General features: G+C 38.1%; 1 protein-coding gene across 1 annotated transcript in view; it reads left to right on the top strand.

The window, feature by feature from the left end:
* Positions 1-20,745, top strand: part of LOC122808177 (oxidized low-density lipoprotein receptor 1-like) — a 261,451-nt gene extending 240,706 nt beyond the window's left edge. Inside the window, exon 6 of the mRNA XM_044079147.1 lies at positions 19,954-20,745. Coding sequence (XP_043935082.1) covers positions 19,954-20,149 — 196 coding nt within the window. The 3' untranslated portion in view covers positions 20,150-20,745. The remainder of the gene's footprint in view (positions 1-19,953) is intronic.
* The last annotated feature ends 739 nt before the right edge of the window (positions 20,746-21,484 follow it).

Raw genomic sequence — 21,484 nt, 5'->3', positions numbered from 1 at the left:
GCTCCACACCTATGGTCACCCCCTCGTTGGTTAGGTCTGACCATAAGCTAATCACCCTTAACATCCACATCCCACCCTCACCCCCCAGTAAGGAAACCTCCATAAAAAAACTTCTCCAAAGCCAACTTCATGCTACTCAAGTCAGAAGTGACAAACTTCATGACATCCATGCAGACGGGAACTGAAAGTTCGACTGCTGAATCGTACACTAAGCACTGTATGAGCACATACACTCATGTATGAATCGTGCCATACCAAATAGAACCTAGATGCACTCCTCCCAAAAAAGGAAGCTAATATGGTGGTCCCCTGCCATAAATAAACTTTAAAACAAAAGGAAGAAACTGTTGCAAAAAAGAGGAAAATCCTAGGATGCAAAAAACTCCCTTACCAGCCACAGTAAGAAGCTGAGATCCCTCATAAAATCCTCCAAAGCTAGTTATGAAAATAAAATTGCCAAAGATTCCAAAGACAACCACAAGGCATTCCATAACTATGTCAAGAATGTAAATGGGAATACTCAGATCTGCTCTGAGCTACAACAGAATGGCATTAAATATACTGATCCCAAGGATATTGCCAATATCCTGGCAGATCGATTCAGTGCAAAATTCACCCCCCTCTCACCCCCTAAATGGCCCATCTCAATACCGGAAGATTGCCAGATTCCGGTAATAACAGCCACAGAGGTAAGAAGTGCATGCTCCAAAGCATCCATGGGACCAGATGACATCCCGAGCTGTGTACTACATGAACTACAAAATGAACTGGCACCTCAGCTAAGTGTCATGTTTAATCATAGCCTCACCTCAGGCTTTGTGCCCACTGAGTGGCGCACAGCTACAGTTGTCCTACTCCACAAGGGGGATCCACCTTGGATCCCGGGAACTACCGCCCCATCAGTCTGACGAGCCTGATCTGCAAGGCCTTGGAACAGTATTATCATGGACCTTATAAACAAAGACATTGGCAACCTTCAAACATTGGACCCCACCCAGTTTGGGTTCGTGAAGGGCCGATCCTGTCTCCTGAACTTGACTGACTTCTTTGAATCAGTCTCCAGAGCCATGGACGGAGGTAAGGTGGTCCACACAGCCTATCTGGACCTTGCCAAGGCCTTTGACACCATCCCCCACTCTGGAATCATAGATAAACTTACTAAGCTGGGCATTAATCCCTACGTCACTCAATGGGTTGCCAACTGGCTCACTGACAGAACCCACACTGTAAAAGTAGCCAACTCCAAATCCAGCTCCAGACAAGTGGAGTTCCTCAGGGTTCAGTCCTGGGACCCTTGTTTGGCATCTACTTCTCTGAAGTACAGGCCAACACTAAGGGACTCTGGCTAACAAAGTTCGCAGATGACTGCAAACTGGGAGCCATTGCTGAATCCCCAAATGATGTGAATACTCCACAAAAGGGCCTTACAGAAACAGATGCTTGGTGCCAGAACCATGGGCTCAAGCTCAATGCCAAGAAATGTATAGTTATCCCCTTTGGGTAAAAAAATGTACCCGTGAATTACCACATAGGTGGCAGTACATTAAACAATGAAAGTGTGATAAGAGAGTTAGGGACAGAGGTGGACAGTGGTCTCACCTTGGATAACCACATCACCACAACAGTCAGGAAATCCTTCTATGTGGCACACCTCATCACTGAGGGCTTTTCATCCAGAAAAAAGGAGGTCATTGTCCCGCTGTACACATCCCTCATTAGACCAATTATAGAATGCAATGCCCCATTTGGTATGTACCTCTCAAGACATCTGCAACAACTGGAAAGACCACAGAAGTACCTCACTAAAAGAATCACAGGCCTACAGCAGATGCCCTATGCTGACCGCCTTAAAAACTCCAGCTATACTCTGTTGCATATCATCTACTCAGAGGCGATCTCTGCTTAACATACAAGGCCATGTCAAACCCACAGCTGTTGGACATGCAGCACTTAAAGAAATCCCAATCCCTCAGAGCCACATGCTCCAGGGGTCTAAACCTTGTCATCACAATAAACAAAACATGCTGGAGAAATAGGTTCCTGACCCAGAAACTCCCCAGAATCTGGAATAGACTACCCATACATGTCAAGCAGAGCGCCTCTTTGGCCCTCTTCAAAAGGAACCTTGACGATTGGATGGGAGAAAGGAAATTCACCCCGGGGATCACGTCAGTCACCCTGCTAGACAGGGGTCCAGGGAAGTAAATAGTGTGGGAAGAAATAGCCAGGGAATTGTTATGGCTAGGCTTGTATAGGCCCTAGAGCCAACAGCCTAGTACCAACCTATGAACCTATAGCACCTGTGAGGTGACTGTCTGAGCGGCCTTTTTTCTTTGTATATGTACATTTGTCTCAGACATCACACTGCTGTGTATTTGTCTACAGACTTCATTTGGGTTGTCCAAACAGCTCAACATGTTAAAGCTTTGCCTTTCAGAATGCACATTATGATGGCTATGGGTTTGAATTCTCCTCTCAGTTATGCATAACAGCCTTGGTAAACTGAGAAGTGTTTGTTGTTCCTTCAAGTATAGTATCTGTCACATTATCATAGTACAAATATGTCAGTTTCCTTTTTTTCATTGTATCTGTACTTGTCCCTTCTCTTACCATCTTTGTTACTATCCTCTATATTACATACCTACTTTTTATTTTTTTGTTCTCGCCATTTATTTTACTTTTATATACACTACCATCTGACCCTACACCCATTCCTCAAGTATGGCCTGTCAGCCCTCTACAGGTTACAACAGCAGTACCACTAACAATAGAAACACTCATCATCTGGGTCCTAGTCTACCACAGTCACCTCCACACCTCCTGTCGCACCTGTGCCACTCAGTACAGGTAGCCCTGCACCAGATGCTAGCTAGTACTGTTATACCCGCTGATAGCAGTGCCAGTGAAGGTTTTCTTACCTATTGGCAGCTGGCAGGTATAGAGGGGAAGATCATTGACAGGAAATTAGGTGCCCACATCAGCCACATGGGGAACCACTGCCATTCTCTCATTGAGACAGGTATCTGATCAGCACTAATCCCACCAGCTGAGCCAGGTCCCAGTGGTTTGGAAACTTAGGATGGCTCCCACTGGATCACATCTGCCAGGGACAACAATTATACACTCACATCCTGTACCCCATCCTGGTATTCTCCTGTATTTTGTGTCTAGGCTCCCACCTGCTTGTTGTTCAATCATCCCCTCACCATTGTCTTCCTTCTGTTTGTCTGATGTTCCCATCACTGTTCTGCTCTCCTCCTCTCTTTTAGGTACCATACCCCTGTCAGTTTTGTCTATCTTCTATGTTTGTGTGACTCTGCTGCTTTCCGCAAGCCTCTTACCTTCCTCTTGCATCTTTTCCTTCCTTCACTTACCCTCTCTTCATATATGGAAAATGGGCACCTGAACCACAAAGAAATATTACCCCACCTTTCCCACCTTCATCCTGCTCATTCCTTATGCTTTCACCTTATGTTTTGATTGCTTCCCTTTTTCCATCTCCCATTTCCACCCATTAATCTGTTCAAAACATAGATGAAAAAACCTATATTATGTTTAAGATATCCAAATCACTTCTTCCTGCCTCATCTGCATGTGTAGGAGTGTGCAGATCCCTGAGGACCATGCACATCAGATGAGCACTGCTACTGCTCGTCTTATCCTGCATCCATGCCCACATACTGTGTATTGTTCTTCCAAACCTTGAATTAGCCATGAACCCTAATACGTTCACCTCCTCACACTGATTGTCAATGCTATTCAATCTTAATTAAGATTGGGGCTTGTCCTGCATACACAGTAAACAGAGGAGAGCTGGCTTTATCACACCCACACTTTCTGAATCACAGGGAAAGATTCAACATTAATGGCATGGGATCTATGACATTCCATTCTGAAAAATAAGAAAATGTTCCTCTTTCTGACTTTGCTATGATTTTTAAAGGCACATTATGATTTTAATGCTCCATGGTTCAGAGATAATGCAGCAACTATTATTTTGATTTAGTTTATCTGTTTATTTAATTGTACATCTGAATTTAAATTTGTATTTGATTTAAAATGAGGTCTCTGCATTTCTTTTTTTCTTAATTCAGACTGTAACATTCATAAAGCTGTAGATAAAATTAATGAAATCTGCAACCGAAAACTACACTGTCTGAAACTGCATTTACAAGCACACCTCTCAAACTCTCTGCCCAAGAAATCTGACAAAGCCAAAAATAACAGGTGGAACAAAGGCCCAAAAATAGAGAGATTTTAAATGCTGCTCTTATAAACTTAAAAAGGCGATAGAATCAAAGATTTTGCATAGGCATGCGTTTTGTGAAGGGGTATGAACTCAAACATAAATATCTGTCATTACTTAGTCCTCATTGATTTGCCAGAAACTAGAACAAAAATCAGTCAAAAATAGGAGCATTCTGCAAAAATCTGGACAGTTCAGAGGTATGTTTACAAGATGTCTTAACTAACAGAAGAATTGTTTTTGGTCTTGCATGTAATAGACAGAATATGTATAAAACCTGAACCTTCACTTGTCAATTATGTGATGAAATGCACTTTCTCAGGAATGATTTCACTGCTTGCATTTAAAGTATTCTATATTTGCAATTAATTTTTATATTCTTTGTACAACTGTATTTACCTCTGCATGTTTGATTTATATTGGCACCATCTCACATCTATTTTCTATGAAAAGCTTTATTCATGTTTAAGATGGTGTGGTTATAATTATTTTTGTATTTTTACCGAGATGATATAATTTATCACTGTAAGTTATCGAGATGTGGCATCAATTTGCAAGATGCAACTCTTGCACAGACATCACCACTGGGGTATTTTTAAAATGGACATTGCTACTTAAAGAGTGGCAAGGTAACTGCTGTGTTTTGTGTGTGCATGTATGTGTAATAATTTGTTTGAAAGGCAGTTACTGTGGGTAAAGGGCTCTGAATGACATTGAAGTTCACAGATATAGTGGTTTGAAAGGGGCATGAGGTGCTAGATCAAACATTCATTTTAGTTGTGGTTAGTATAAGTCCTGGCTTGAGTGTGGATGTTTAAAGCCCCACACCAAGGGTTACAGTGCTTACTGCATGTTTGCTTTTGAAGCTAGGTTGCAATGGGTGAATGGGTTAGTGAATCAGATTTGCGTGCATCTTTTTCTACTCTGGTGGTGTGACTCAAGAGACCATCCCTCTGGTGGCAGGTTACATAAGTTTTTGCTGTTTTGTTCTGATGTAATTTTATTTTGTTACTTTATAGCTTATCACACTTGCAGTGTAATACATATTTCTTTTATGTCAGACTTTTGCGGGAAGCACACTTCATATCAATGGTGGAACTGCACTGCACAACTGAAATATGGCTAGGATATTTACTGTTCTATTTACTGTTCTATTGCCTGTCTTTTTCCATCCTAGTCCATCCATCTATAACCTCCATTTTTTCCCATTATTGCATATGTGGTTATATTTCTGAGTCTTATCAGTTACTATGCTGTCAGTTTTTTCTTGTCAAAAGATTAGGCATCATAATAGACATCTGCAGGTTACCTGTCTTAGATCCCAATAGTGTATGGGCAGGGCTTGGCCAGTGCTAGCATTTTCAGCAGCACAAATTTGGGGACTGAGGAGCAGAAATACAATTTTTTCTTCTATATTTGCATTTTACCTCCCTCAGAGTGCCCTATTAAAAGGTGACCTTGAATAGAATTTCTCAGTGTTATGGTGGAAGGTGTTGAGCCTCTTAGAATGACTGGATATTGCTATAAGGCCTACCCAATTTTCCTACCGGAAGAGGGAGATCTGTGAGGTACTTTGCTAATCTTTACTTATCTAGATAATAACCCACATTGGCATTTGGCAAAGGTAACTAATTTGAACACCGAGTATTCAGATTTCCCTTATTGCTCTTTGCAAAAAATATAGTTATGTTTTTCAGCATAATGAACTGGTAGACAGAATTAATATTTCTTAAAGCAAGAAGCTTGGAATTCTAAAATAAATGACAATTAGCTTCATGCTTAGATAGTTCCCCAGTTCATACAAGAACACCAAATAGCTTAAGAGGAAGAGACAGGGCAGATAATTAGGAACTGTGCACTCTCCAAATCACACAGAGCACAGAAGACACTGAAATAGTTATTTTTGATATTAAAAAAAACTTTGATTTAGCAAAGAGTTTACGATTTCAGGTATTGGAACTCAGGAACTGTGGAGATCACATTATCAGTTGGATAAAGTCCTTTACTTATCATTTAGAATCATTGTTAATGGAGGGCTTTCAGAAACAGGATATATTAAAAGACACATCAGACAGGCTTCCTTGTTAAAGACACATCTCTATTAAATTATCATGTATGACAGTTATTCATGCATTTATATAAATGAAAACAAACCATACTGACAATTTTATTTGCAAATATTATACATCACTCACACTCTATCCAGTCATTGTCAGTCAAACATTACATAGCTCATTCAAATCTCATTCCTCCTCTGCATGTATTGTTCCCACAATTCCCATTTTTTAAGTAATTTGATCCTACCATTTTCTAAAATTCCCAATTCCAGTTGTTTTCTCTGTTACTATATTCACTACTTCTAGTGAAGTTGGTTTACACTTTCATTTCCATTTTCTAGTAATTGTGTTTTATCGGCAGCCGCCATAATTAGACTCAGCAAGCCCTTAGTTTGTCTAGGCAACTCAGAGTCTGTATCATATTTCAAAAAAATAATTTCCTTAGTTACACCAGTTTGGTTACCCAGTACCTCTGACTGAGCAGTCTGCAGAGAATCCTTAAAGTCTGCCAACTCATTACATTCCCAGAAAATATGTTCCCAATTATCTCTTTCTTCCCATCATACCTCTGACATTTGCTGTCTGCCTGTGGAGAAATTATTTGGCGTTTACTTGGGGTATAAAAATACCTATGTAAACACTTCCAAGCAAAGATCCTAAATCTTCTAGAATTTGTTGCAAACTTGAGAAACACACACACACACACATATATATATATATATATATATATATATATATATATATATCCCACCATTGTTTCTTTGTGAATTGCTTATCCAATCTCTCTTCCCAGTCCTTTCTATCCTTCTCTGATTCTTATAGTTATCATACAATATTTTGCATGCTCTAATTATTCCTTTTTTTTTACAGCAGCTTCTGTTCTAGATTTTACTAAAATGTTTACCAGTAGTGGTCTTTCACTTAGGGTCCCCTATTTCTTTCTCTTTGCCTATACTCTGATATCAATCGTTGATAGGGAAGGCAGTCTCTAGCCTGCAGTCCAAATCAGTTATTGGCCTCTTCCCATTCTATTACCTTTCCCTCTCTAATTATTTATTCCCAATTCCTCTGTTCTTTTGCCATTTCTCCAGTAAATTCCATCCCATCTTGCCTATTCTCTGTATTCCTAATTGCAGTCATCCCTATTGGCAGAATCTCCTTTCTCCGTTCTACACCAGACAGGCTTGTCCTCTTTCCTCAGCATTATTTTACTTGCCATGGAAGAGCCTTCATACCAGGTCCAGAGTGTACTGCAAATGTATAAAGAGGTTTACTCAAGAGATAGCTATTTCCTGCTTTTGGACAATGACTGTGCTCAGATCAGTATTAATGTGCCAAAGATACTGAGGGAGGTGCAATGCACTTTCAACTCATTTGGGAAGAAAAGTGTCTGTATTTCAACCTAGCCAAATCAATAATAATTTGTAGTACATCAGTAAAAGTGATTTCAGGATGCCAGTGATTGAAGCTGTCCCATGTTTAGGTTAGAAACTGTATAAGAACCTAACTCTGACCATAAAAACCCATCTCTCCCAACTTCTAATCATAGTTACTTTATCTCCTGCCAAAAGTTGATCACTTCAAAATCCTTACTAGAAAGTTGCAGGATTATCCTACATATTCTATACTTTGCTCACAATTTCTATTAATAATTCACACTTGAAAACAATCCATATACAGGAACTTATTAAAACCATAGTATTGAGGAATAGGGGTCAAATGTTACCCAAAGTCTTTGTATACGTCCTCCATTGTCTTGGAAGGTGGGACTTACCCTAGCCAGGGGGATATATTTTCACTGCCAACCTGTCTATATATATTCTGTCTCATCAGCAAAATGGAAGTGGAATATACGTAGGGAAATCAGGGGCATTTTTATTGCCCCCACATTGAACCAGTCCAATGGCTTAACCAAACTTTATTTTTTTATTTTACATTTGTAGACCGGGCTAGTGTAACTGGATACATGTCCATTGTCAGTAGAGGCCTGGGGAGATAAGCTCCACCTTAAACAAACTTACAGTGAATGTCTTTTGCTAGGAGATATGGTGTAGGGCAAAGGTCCTACAGAATATATATGGCACCACCCAAAATTATAGAATTATAGGGATACATACCAGCTGATATTGGGTATTCCAAGGAGTAACTAAGTGGAAACATATACTGGCAAACCATATTAAAAGACAAGCGCAAATACTTTTCCTCCTCATGTGAAATTTGGGATTGACAAATATGAATGGACTGCATACATTCAAATCAGTCAGACTTGGAAAGAATATGTAAGCAGACAGGGGAAAGCAAGGAAGCAGATAGAGGAATAAATTTTAAGGCTGCAACATCCGGCAAGATTAGATTAATAGAGAAAGATGTGGGATAACAGGGCAGCAGTGATGAAAAGCTATCTAGCTAACAGAAGAACAGTGTATGAGAAACTGCCTTTAGCACTAGAAGAATGGTTTCAAGCATGGAAAGCTGTGGACCTCCTCACTAATTTGCCAAAATATAAAGATTGGCAGTCAAGAATTCTTTATAGATGATACTGTACTCCAAGTAAACAGTATTAGTTGAAAATGAAAGATGATGGCAAGTGCTGAAAATGTAGGGCTATGAAAAAAGGTACCTTACATATGTTTGGGAGTATCCAAGAGCATGATCTTTATGGGAAAGATCATTTGTCTTTTATAGCAGATATTGGATGGCTATTGACTTGGACTGTGAATTTTAGATCCTGGGGATCATACCTCACAAAACTGAACTGAAAGGCCCTACATGAAATGTACTAGGTGCTAGCTAATGGGGCAAAGCTTTTATGTGTGCAAAGTTAGAAACAAAGCAGTGGCCTCTCACAAGCAATGGAGGATCAATGTTTAATCAAGGAAATAGTATCATAAGATATGTTTTTAAAAAGACAGGCCACTAATTTCACATTCCACAATGTTGCCAACTTGTAATGGGCAAATTTAAGATACTTAATAGGCTTTCACAACCTAGAGGAATGGAAGAATGGAATCAGTAATTACACAATGTTTTAAGGGTGGCGGTTGTTATGTAACAAAAGGCATAGTAATATAACTTTGTAACTTGTAACAAATAAAACATTGTTCTTATTGCAAATATTGCAGAAGTTATATGTTTACCTATGTGTGTTTGTGTTGGTTGTACTTTCCTATTCTTTTTTGAAATAAAATGCAGTTTAAAAAAATCAATGACAACAGTATTTTGTAACAGAATGTTCAGTTGGCAAGCTGTGTGCTAGTTGTATTTATACCAGTGCAGCAGAAAACCTGTCAGACTGGAGTTCATGATGTTTTTATAAACTTGCTTTATTGCTGTGTTATCAGTCTTCAGCATTATCATATTGGTTTTGTCACATTCATATTGTAGTATTCATTGTACACAGTTAGCAGATCATCATTTTTTAATTTCTGTCTGCTGCAGCTGGCTGATGTGGAATACAATGTGTGTGTGTGTGTGTGTGTGTGTGTGTGTGTGTGTGTGTGTGTGTGTGTGTGTGTGTGTGTTTGCAAGCTCAGAAACCAACATTTATTCTTTCCAGCATTTGCTTCTACATACCGGGCCAAATCATAAGATGGGACTTTGTGGTTTTCTATTTCTGAACATGTTCCTGATAACCCAGTTTGAAATGGGCTAAATCAGTAAATAGTTCAAAGAAGCATGCTAGACTAGCAGCGCTGCTATTCCTGTTGCTTCACAGTTCAACCAGGTTCAACATTAGCTTTCTCTAATTCTATATGAAATTTCTCTGCAGTTATTTTAATACAACTCTGCTTGTATTCCAAAGCTTCTTCTGTTATGGTGGTCGACGTCTTAAAAAACTGCCCTTTTTAGATCACCAAGTACCCCTCTTAATTCTGCCATTGCCTCAGCTCTCAACAGCTTCCAGCACCCCTAAAATAAAGCCATATTTTCAGAGCTGGCAGGAAGACCCAGTTTAATTTAGCACAAGCTTGGTGAGAAAGTAACCCTGAAATTGTATCAAATAGAACCACAAAGCCACTTGGTAAAGAAAATGCTCAAACTTGGTGTCACAGAAGAATACCACAGTGAGTAAAAAAAAAAAAGTCCACAGGGAAAATAGCAACATCTAAAAACTAATTTTATTGAAACAGTACCTGAGCACTTTCATTCCAGCAGTTGCAGAACTTTGTCAGAGTAAACAGATTACCTGATGCACCACATATTTAAAAATGTATGACCCAATCACAGTAGAACAAATAAATTAACTCAATCATCTCTTAAAGGTAAAAAACAATAATGTTAAAATGCACACAATTCTGAAGTGAATCATAGAAAAGCATATACATGGTAATGGCAAAGGTAAAAAAGTAAACAAAAATAAATCAGAAGGATGAAATAAAATACAGAAATCTTCACAATCCAAACACAAATTCATAGCCCTAAGTTTAAGCAAACTGCTGATGGAAATAACATCATTTAAACCAGGAAAAACACTGGAATTAAGTTTAAGTTGCCAGCACATTTCACAAAACTCAAGCATGTTGCTGGTATCCCCCCTCTGGGGTTGCTTTTGTATGAAATCCACTATAAGAACACAAACTTCTTAAAATTATTATAAACTAAACTGTATTTGTATAAATCATTAGTGCTTTTTTCTTTTTTAATGTCATAACAGTGTTCTCAGATCCTGTCCTTTAGCTTCTGAGTCATTTTGCCTACAAAATAAGCAGGGCAAGGAGACACATTGTGCAAGGTACAAAACCATAGAGGATCTGAAGTTCCCAATGCAGGGATAAGGCAGAGTCACATCAATCCTTCAGCACTAATGCATGGTCCTTCATGAATGTAGCTACATTGCTTGCAGTGACCACATTTAGTCATTCTTTGTCTTATTTAAAGAGGTAGTCTGTTTAGATTCCAGTAAATGCTTGATGTTCCAACCTCTACTGAAAACTATTCATGAAAAATCCCCTAGCTTGGCCTTCATTTCTCCAGCGAAAATTAAATTTCAATTATCATGGCAAGTCTTCACATATTTGTAGAAGTCACAAGTGCAGGGTAACACAAAAGACAAATTCTTTTAAAAATTTTTGATGTAAGTAAGATTAATGTCTAAAGAAGTACTCCCATCAGAAATAGTTTGCCCAACAAGGGGCAAAACCTGGAACGTCTACCTCTAACCACTTCTTCCTTGATGTCTAACAATAAACTATTGGGATAACCTAGGTCAATAAATAAATTAATGAGGACCTCTTACTCATTAAAAAAATAGATGTCCACACTAATAAGTCTAGACAGGTGGACCATATGGCCCTTGAATATACCCCTTTTTTGGTGGGGTAGATGACAACTGTCAAAATGTAAATATGAGTTGGAAAACATTTTCTTCCTGCAAATGTTAGAGGTGTAATTCCTGAGGACTCTGTTTTTCCCACTGGTAACATTTAAATAGTCAATACTGTTAAAACTAATATGGCATATAAATGACAAAAAGGTAGTTGAAGTATCCAACACATGTTTGAATTGTGACCACTACTCAGGAGACACCTTCCAAATGATAAGGATATCATCCAGCTATCTGAAGTAAGCTGCCACCAGGTGAAACCATTCAGAGGTAAAGATAAAATTCTCTTCCCAGAAGTTTAACACTGTGCTGGCATAAATGGCGGCACATGGTGCCCCCATAGCGCCACCTGAAACCTGATGGAAATATTCACCTTCGAAGTAAACAACGTTGTTCTGCAGTACTATTCCCAAAAGGGTCTCAATTTGTTTGATCTGAAGGGTGGAGAAGGATTAATTGTGTTTAAGTAAGGTCGCCAAAAAGTAATCCATGCTAACAGTGTGAGGAATAACAGTGAACAAATTGGTAACAACGTCCACTGTAATGAATCAACAGTCACTGTCATAGTGAATATGGGTCAACTTTTCCAGTAGTTGCCAGGAATCTCTACGAATGTGTAGTTTAGTCTAGTAATTTTTTGCAAACAACTTCTATGAAAATGGCAAGGTTCAGTCTTAGACCTTGTGGCAGCTACAGTGGGTCTGAAAGTTAGATATAATGGATCCCTGTGGATTTTAGGAATCCCGAAGATGGTATAAGGGGATTATCCAGTTTAATGAAACTGTAAGTTGGTAAATCAACTGCACCTTGAAGTAATATATCCTATACAATTAGATCAATTTTACTGTTTGAAATACTTATTTCATTCCTGGAAACCCTCTTGTATGTGTTCTCATCTGCCAATAACTCAGATATTTTAATTGAATAATCAAAGGAGTCCAATAAAAGCTACACCCCCACCCTTATCTGGTTTCATAATCTGGAGAGTTCCATCGCTTGTCTCTCAGGGGAGTGTCAATTTAAAGGACTTCAAAACACGGTTATTCCAATCCCTTCTGAAACCCTATTCACAGACCCTTTCAAAGACTGCTTCCATAGGGTTAATTGGAGGCAGGAAGATACCTTTCCTTTTCATATTTAAATGCATTGCTTCTCCAGAAGGTAAGGTGTTACCAAAAATTAAACTTAAATTGAGCAATTTGGTGTAAAGCTTTAATGGGATCACCACCAGGACAAGATACAAGGTGAAGGATGGAACAAAATTGAAACCTTTTTTAAACAGAGAAGTTATGGGTTCAGAAAAGGATCTATCAGTAAAATTTAAAAAATGAAAAAGTATCCATTGTACCCACAGAGATGGGGGTGGGAGATATTACTGAAGATGCCACCAGAATTGTATCACTAATCTTGTTTTTCCCTTTCCCCTTCATGGACAGTTTTTGTTGTTGTAATTGTTCCTGCTGCTTGTGGAGTTGGAATATACTGAATGTTCTTATGGGTATAATTTGGAAGAGATTTTTTTCTGAGCATCGCACTAAAGGAGATTCCGCTGTTGTGTGGTCAGTGTATGGTAGAGGATGTTGTTCCAACAAAGGTGGATTATAGAAATTAACATGACTGTTGTCAATAAAAGATGCACCACCCCTAATTGGGGTTTGGGGTAAGATCGATCATTGTATTAATTTTGGTCCCTTTCCAGTTTTTTTTTTAAGTTTCCATAACCTGTTAGATTGAGATACGTTGTCAGTCCTGGGAGAATGTTGTTAAACTGCTCATTGTATACAGAAAAAAGTGAGTTGCTGGTAATAGAATTGTGCAATGCCTTAATGTCCAAGTTGAGCTCACTTAGTTTAGCCTTGTTATCAGCCTTTATTAGTTTTAACATTCTAATTCCAGTGCTGTTGAATAAACTAATAAGCTCTTTAAGGAGTATAGAGTCAGAAATATGACCGTTTGGCTACTTCCACCATCAAAGAGCTTTGGAAACAATACGTCTTCATATACATTCAGATAGATAAACATTTTCCAACTGAACAGCTTTCATTTTCCTTATTTTTTGTTCAATAATATTAAGTTGGGTTTGCAAGGTAGCATTAGAGGCAATATTTTTAGATGAAAGTTCAAATGGCTCATAGGAATATAACCAATGTCCAAAATTACCTTGTCTGGTCATCCTAGGATGATTTCTGCTTCCATAATCGCTGGCAGTAGTCTCCATGTGATGAATGTCCCTAAACCGGTCTCTGTGCATATCACTAACAAAAAATTGTCCACTGTTGTAAAAATTCTCAAAGGCAACAGGCACAAAAGAACCGTTAAGTCCACTGGCATTTTCTACAACAATAGGTTGAGCTGAAGAGGGATAATGTATTGGGTCAGCTGTTGTAAAAAAAAGTAAATTCCCCCGACAGAGGGTGGGAATGACTAGAGGAACTCAGAGGAGTTTGCTGAGTTAGAGGAAAGTTTTCACTATACATGCTGTTGCCACAAGTGGATACACTACTAAACAAACAAAGAACTAACAATAAATACTAAAAACAAGGACAATGTCCACAAGGGCAAACAGCAATGTCTAAAAACACATTTATTGAAACAGTACCTGAGCCCTTTCATTCCGACAGCTGCAGACCTTCATCAGAGTGAACAGATGCACCTCATATTTAAAAATGTAATACCACAGTGAGTGTAATAGCTCATTGCACTAGTCCACAAGTTTGATAAGGCTTTGCAATGACTTCAGAAAAGTAAACAGTATATCTAAATTTGATTGCTATGCCATGCGCCTTTTGCATGAAGCAATTGAAAATATTGAGCAAGGCTAGATTTTTGTCCACTTAGAATCTAACCAAAGCATACTGGTAAATTCTACCAAAGCCAGAAGATAAGAATGAAATGAAAATTTTTGGAGCACATAGACTCTTCCATTAGAGAGCCCTGCCTTTTGGTCTCCGCAGAGTGCCTGCAGCATTCAAGAGGCTTATGGACAAAATTCAAAGATTCAATACCAGACATACATTAACCTGCCTGAAAGACATAGTAATATTATCTGAAGACTGGGAAAACCTTGGCCCTAAAGTGCCAGTCATTTTAGATTCCCCATTGACTGCTAGCACAAATAAGTGCAAGTTAGGCATGGCACTCACCTACTTTTTGGGTTATATAATGCATGGGGGGATAGTGAAACAACAACCTGAGAAAACTGAAGTAATACAAAACTAGCCCATGTCATCCACTGAGGAAAAGGTTAAGGCTTTTTTTAGGCCGTAGCTATTAACGTAAGTTTTATCCTAATTTTGCTAACATTGCTTGTTTCCTGACTGACCAAGGGTAAGGTTCCCTTGAAGGTTAAATGGACAACTGAAGTAAAACAAGCCCACTTGAAACTGAAAGACGTGTCACAATCAGAACCAGTACTAGTAGCTCCAAAACAATTCCTAGTGCACACATGCCTCTGAGGTTGGCAAAGGCATAGGCATGTCTCAGGTTACAGATGGGGAAGAACACCCCGCCATTACAGAGGTGGAAAACATAGGAATACTGTGAAACCTAATTTAGCCTTACTATAAAATGTTCCTTTACCACCCTGAAGTACTATTTATGTGGTAGAGAATTTGTGTAATCACTGACTATGTCCCAGTACAATGACAGTACTGTTAGAATGATTGCAATCCAGATCTATCCAGATAGGCTTTGACTCTCCAGCCCAATAATTTTAAAAATCCAATATCGTCCAGGCTTCAGTCCTTTGGATGTAACTATGCTGTCTCTGGCTAACATCCCATGTGACAATGCTAAAGCAAGTGTTTCTCTGCTGGGTGAGATAAGTGGTATAGTGACTACCGATCTTGGGAAACACAGTGCTCATCGTGGTTTTATCAGGGATTGTGCCATGGGAAATTAATACAGAACAGGCAGACAAACTAGAGAGAAACAGATCTCCCCTGGCAACAAATGAAGAGCAGTGGTCTCTTCGAATGGATCATGATGACTACCTCTGGATGGAGTTAAATTCCTGACCTGTAGGTCTAGAGAGGGTTCACAAGAGGAGGCTTCAGAGAACTATGTTTGAAGTATTAAGGTGCTTGAGAAACATCCTCACTTGGAAGCAGAGGTGAAAAAGTGCAGAGAATGTGCCCAAGGCCTGAAGTCTGAATCGAGAGGGAGACGTCTCCATTTTGTGTGACATTTGAAGGGAAGAAGAAATCATCACTGGGTGTGGGTAATTCAACAACTCTGGAGGGGAATTCAGAAAGGCGTATAGCTCCACTGTGTGAGACTTTTGAATGGGAGGGAGAAGTTACCAATGGGTGTAAATAATACAACAACTCTAGTGGGATTCAAAAAGATTTAAATGATAACTGGCCTTTGAAGGGAAGGAGAAGTCACCACTGGGTGTAAGTAATGCAAACATTCTGAGAAATTCACAAAGATTTACCCTGATGCATAAGTTTTAACTCATAAGGTTTCTGTATCACAGTAAGGGGGGGGGGTTGCAGGAGGTAAGTTTAGGGAAGGCATCTCTGTGTGAGTGTTGGATTGTGTGTGTGTGTGTGTGTGTGTGTGTGTGTGTGTGTGTGTGTGTGTGTGTGTGTGTGTGTGTGTTTTTCAGAGTTTCTGTGACTGTGTAGGGTCTTGTTAGTTACTGCTTGAGTGTGTGGGGGGGGATGTCTGGGAGTGTGTATCTGTGTGTATTGGTGCCTGAATATTTGTGTGTGTGATGGTTGGGGGATTGCTTATACTACCTTGAAGTGTAGACAGGTAGGAAGAACATTAGCGTGATCAGGTATGGTAGCACCGTATTCAGTTTAGATACAAAGGCTCATAGGTTCATAGTTAAGTACTAGGCTAGCTGCCCTTTTGGGCCATTTTAAGTCTAGCCAGTTTCCCTACAAGGTGAGATTCAAACCCTGTACCTTGTATCTGTCATGTTAAGACTTCAAGCATTATGCTATTACATTTCTCTTTGTGGCTTTACCTTGTCTTTGAATCTTATATTATTGCTATCATGATAACCGACTAACTTTCATTGGCAGAGATATCTTTCTGAATTTCCCCACCCCACTTAAAAGCTGGCCGTTATAACAGGGGATTTATTTTAGTGCAGGGGCACAGAGAGAAGGCTTTCAACCCCAACCTCCCTTATGGATTAGCACCTTGTAAATAAAGTATGATTATACGACTTTGTTACAAGGGGTATATGAACAGCAAAAGACTGCAATTTGAGTTAGCAAATGTCTTCTTTTCTTGGATTAAGCATTTAAAATAAACTTTGTTTCGCTTACATTTGACTGTGCTGTTCTTTAAAACTTCATTTATGATGGCTAAATAAATCACTTTTTAATTCATGAATTCATTAAACAACGATATGCTGATACAATCTAAAATCTAGAATTCTGGTTTCTTGGATACTTAAAAAATAAATTGTTGAGCTAATTTGTTCGTGTGTGTGTGTGTGTGTGTGTGTGTGTGTGTGTGTGTGTTTGTTTGTTTATATAAGATACTTGGTCTGATATGCAAAGAACTGAACTTTAAGACATTAAGCAAAACTGCCCAAAACACAAATAATCTAAAAATGTAGAACACAGAAAACCCTATTGTTTGCACCCCCACATCCATGCTAATTATATAAACCAAATCTGAGATAGCACCACACAGTGGGGGATGGGCAAATTCTCCACTGTTCTGTTCTCACATTGAAAAAAAAAAGCCACCAATGTGCGATCAGCTGACTTTTGATCAAGTGTACCAGCTTTTTCTATTTAATGAATTCACACTCTTTGACCACCTAAATTCAATGTACATTTTGTTGAATCTGGAAAGTGTGGTGATGTTTCACTGAGTGTGCATTTCACTGGAGGTGTAAATGACTGAATGTGGTAGTAAAGATGTACGGGTAAGGTAAATGTGGATTTACGTTACTAATGCAAAAATTTTCAGGTATAACAAAATTTTCTGCATTAGGGGTGGGAGTGTGTATGTCTGGTTGTTTGCTGGCTACAGTTAAAATAAGGACTAGGGAATGGGATAGATTTAGTGTTATGCCTGTGTGCTACTGTATTCAATATGTGTCCAAGTGTCTCATGTAGTGGTACTGTTAAAGTTTTTTTTCCTAAGGTAAGGGGTAAGGTTAGGAGTAGGGTTAGCATACATTAGTAAGTTGATGGAAGGGAATGAAGACATCAAAAACTTAAATACTCCCATTGGCTCATGTTAAATAACTTTACATTTAAACACTTTTCTCAACTTGCCCTAGAGCATGTAAATTCTTACCAAAATTTGACAAGAAATTGAGCAAATGACATTCTCTGTGAAAATATTTGTTTCACATTTTATGTTCAACAGTCATTCCTACTATATTTTTTTCTCTGGTACAGAGTCTGGCTATTTTCTTTTTTATATTTATTTAATATTCATTCAATATTTTGTAGGTTACATCTCTGTCGGAATTGTTGCTGTTTTTCAATTTAAAGTGTTGCATTTACTTAGATGTGGAAACACTTTTATACAGGTTTAAATACAATTTACTCTGTGTTCTTAATAAATGTTTTATACCCTGTTTATTTTTAATCTGTGGTCTCTGTGTTACATTTTTATCATATATGTTATGTTTCTCTTTTTATTACAAAATGGTCGGATGTCCATATCTTGGTTATTGAAAAGTAAGGAAATAACTCTTTATGCCATTTCCTTTTGTACTTCCTACTGGTAAATTTCCATTCTTAAATTGAGTCAGACTATAAGCTTACTGCCAACCACAATAGCGGACTGCTTTTATCTCCTGCTGGAAAACATCACTAACCCTTAGCAGTATGGTTTTGTATAGGCTCCCCACTGTTGCTGGCAAGACTCAACAAGATTTCAGTTTTCAGTACTGTTGAAGATTTATTTTCTTACCCTACCCTGGTCAGTTGCCTACTCACTTTGTACAATGGGTGAATGCAAGCAGCAGACTCTCATGATAACTCCCCTCCCCCCCCTAATGTTGACAATATTTGCTTGTTTGAATTCCATTTGTTTTGTAAAGTGTTTTGTGGTAAAGCACTATAATAAAGAGTTGAGGTGAGGTGAGTGGACTAATTGTGGACTTTCTCATTGCCTGTGTAAAGGCTGCCACTGTCAGCCTCTGAAACTGGCCAACTATATTGATCCCCTGGCTCAAGCAACCATGTCACATCATTGCTATAGAGGGTGGTCTCTCTCTATACAAAAAACACAAATTGGCTTTATATCTGGATGATTTCACATTTTTCTACCCCCACACATACACACATACAGTTTTTAGAGGTTACTTTACCACTATTTGCAGTGTTATGGGCCTTTGCTGAAAAGGGTCTTGTTTGATCATTCTGACTTTCCTGGTAAACAAATGGAAAAAAAAAAATAAATACTTGGCCATACCTACAAAAATAGACCTATTGTACTTACACTATCTGCCTGCCTTAGCCCATAAACTCACCTTACCAAGAAAATGAAACAATTAGCAATTTTAAGACTAACAGTTTATCTTAATATCATACCTAAATATATGTGAGACATAAGCTGAAATAACTATTTTAGCAACCATTTTTTTAAATTCATTATCCTGATTGCTGACATCAAACATGGAATGAAGATGGTGAGACTCCTGCAGGCTGTAGGTATTGCAGTACAGTGAAAGCGGCATTTCTGCAGCACAGATAGTGCCATCATACTGTGACACCTACAATACTAGAACTAAACATATTAACTCTGCAGTGAAGGCGTTCAGAACTAATAGGAGATGAACAAGTGCTGTTAAGACCAATAATTGTATTCCTTTACAAATAAATCTAATGAACTCATTATATATATTCCACAACAAAGTACTCATTGCATGTATTAAAATGCATAGTATCATAGTGCACAGTTAATGCTGATATTAGAGATTTCCTGCTTTCAGCTTGCATGGATATATAGAAGTATAGGCATGCTGCTTTCCCTGTCTAGTATCCCGGATTTATTATATTTATAGGGAGTGGTATGTTAGACCAAGTCCTTCCTACTCCTGTGTGCAACAATCTTTTGTTATCTTTCATGTGAGACTTCTGTGAAATATTTGGTGAAAGTTGAATTAAATGAGATACATTGCTGTAACTAGATCCTTGGTATGAAAAAACGGTGTGTATGCTGTAATATGGTTAACCAAGGAAAGCTAAATATGCACTACAGCTAAGGTAGTGTAAGCTGTGCTTCAGCATTTGAAAACCGGTCATTAGGAAAGTACATATGTAAAAATGATATTGCATTACTTTTACTAGCCATGCTGTTAAACTTGTTTTTCTTTCTTTCGTTCCATTTTTTTTTTTTAGTCATAAGAACATATGGGATTTTAAAGGACATTGTGGAGAACTTGATTTCCGTCAGAAGAATCTGCAAATGGCCTCGTGGTGTACGTACGAAATGAACTGCATTTGTGAAAAAGACATGGTCTACCTCCAGTTTGCCCAAGAATGTCTTCCTCCTGCTGTGTCTGTGGGAAAAAATAAATATGTTCATTCCCAATAGTCCAGTATATCATTACCATTACTGCGCCAACATTATTTCCCAACCATAGTCTTGGAGAGCTTTTATTCTACATATAATCTGTTCATGATCTAGGTGCATGAGCAGCTTTGTAGTATAAAAATTATCTTTGTACATTTCAACCAAGGTAGTGACTACACTCGCAATTATTTCATTTAGTTTGTAGATTGGATATTTGTAAACCCTACAAGTTCACATCCTTGGTCACCGAAAACTGCATTTTGTAGATGTTTTTCAACAGATTGCATTATATATAACTGTTATGGATCAATACTTTTAAAAACATAATTAGTAAACCATTTGCCTTGCGTTTTATATAATGTTAGTTGCATATTAGGTATGGCCTGTCAGATGAGCTTCATCTTGCAGTCCCTGAGTATGATTTCCTAAATTTCCACCTGCAAGAAGTGTGTCAAAATAATAAATAGTAGTAGTATAAAAATTGTAATACAACTGCAATAAGTACTGCATTAAAAAAATAAAACAAATATGACTATAAAATAGTTCATTTGAACTAGTAATGTGGTGGAAAAAGGCACAGAAGAGATAATTAGTGATACTAAAATGTTATTCTTGTATAATTAAAAAAAAAAATCAGTTGGCACCAGGTGCAGCACATTTCTTTTAGTCAGCCAATAGCTGTTTAACAAATCCTCTTTTGTCCGAATTGGTGATATCTAAGATTGCATGAAGAATATACAGATCACATTGCTTGAGTGCAATTCTTTTTAAAAAGTCTATCTGATTAAACACTTTTTAAAATCTTCATATGTTACTCAATTTCAGGCAAACTATTATACCTTTAATACATCAGTATTATTCTAAAGTTAAAGTTATTTTTAATAATCAGCAGGTGGAAATCACTAGTTTTACTCTTTATTAGTTACTGTAATCATATTCTTCATTAGAATGTATGTTTAAAATCATTATATTATTTATTTTATTGTTAGCATTATTACGTGGCTTTATTGTGGCAACAAGCAATATTAAACAGCACACTGCATTTCATTTATTACATCATAACAATATCCTAATCCTAGAAGTACATCAGCTTAGGCAGCTTGCACCACTAATATAAAAGACTAGGATTCAAAGACAAGCATTTCACTGATGCACAGATCTAAATATCAAACATCCCCTAAAACAATGTGGGGTACAGCTGCTCAAATATGTACCAAGGACTGCTTATCCCAGGCATTCTGAGATAAAGGACTGTGTAATAAATTAGTGGTGCACATTATGGGGACAAAAAGCTTTGGGTAGGGTCAGTAAAGGAGTTGTACTAGCAAAGTTCTCATGATTGGGGTAGTTCACATC

The sequence above is a fragment of the Protopterus annectens genome, chromosome 1.part1 (assembly GCF_019279795.1).
Source record: "Protopterus annectens isolate FY-2018-M chromosome 1.part1, PAN1.0, whole genome shotgun sequence".
In the NCBI taxonomy this organism is placed as follows: domain Eukaryota; kingdom Metazoa; phylum Chordata; order Ceratodontiformes; family Protopteridae; genus Protopterus; species Protopterus annectens.
Note: the sequence above shows the minus strand (reverse complement) of the source record. Positions and strands in the feature narration are given on the sequence as shown.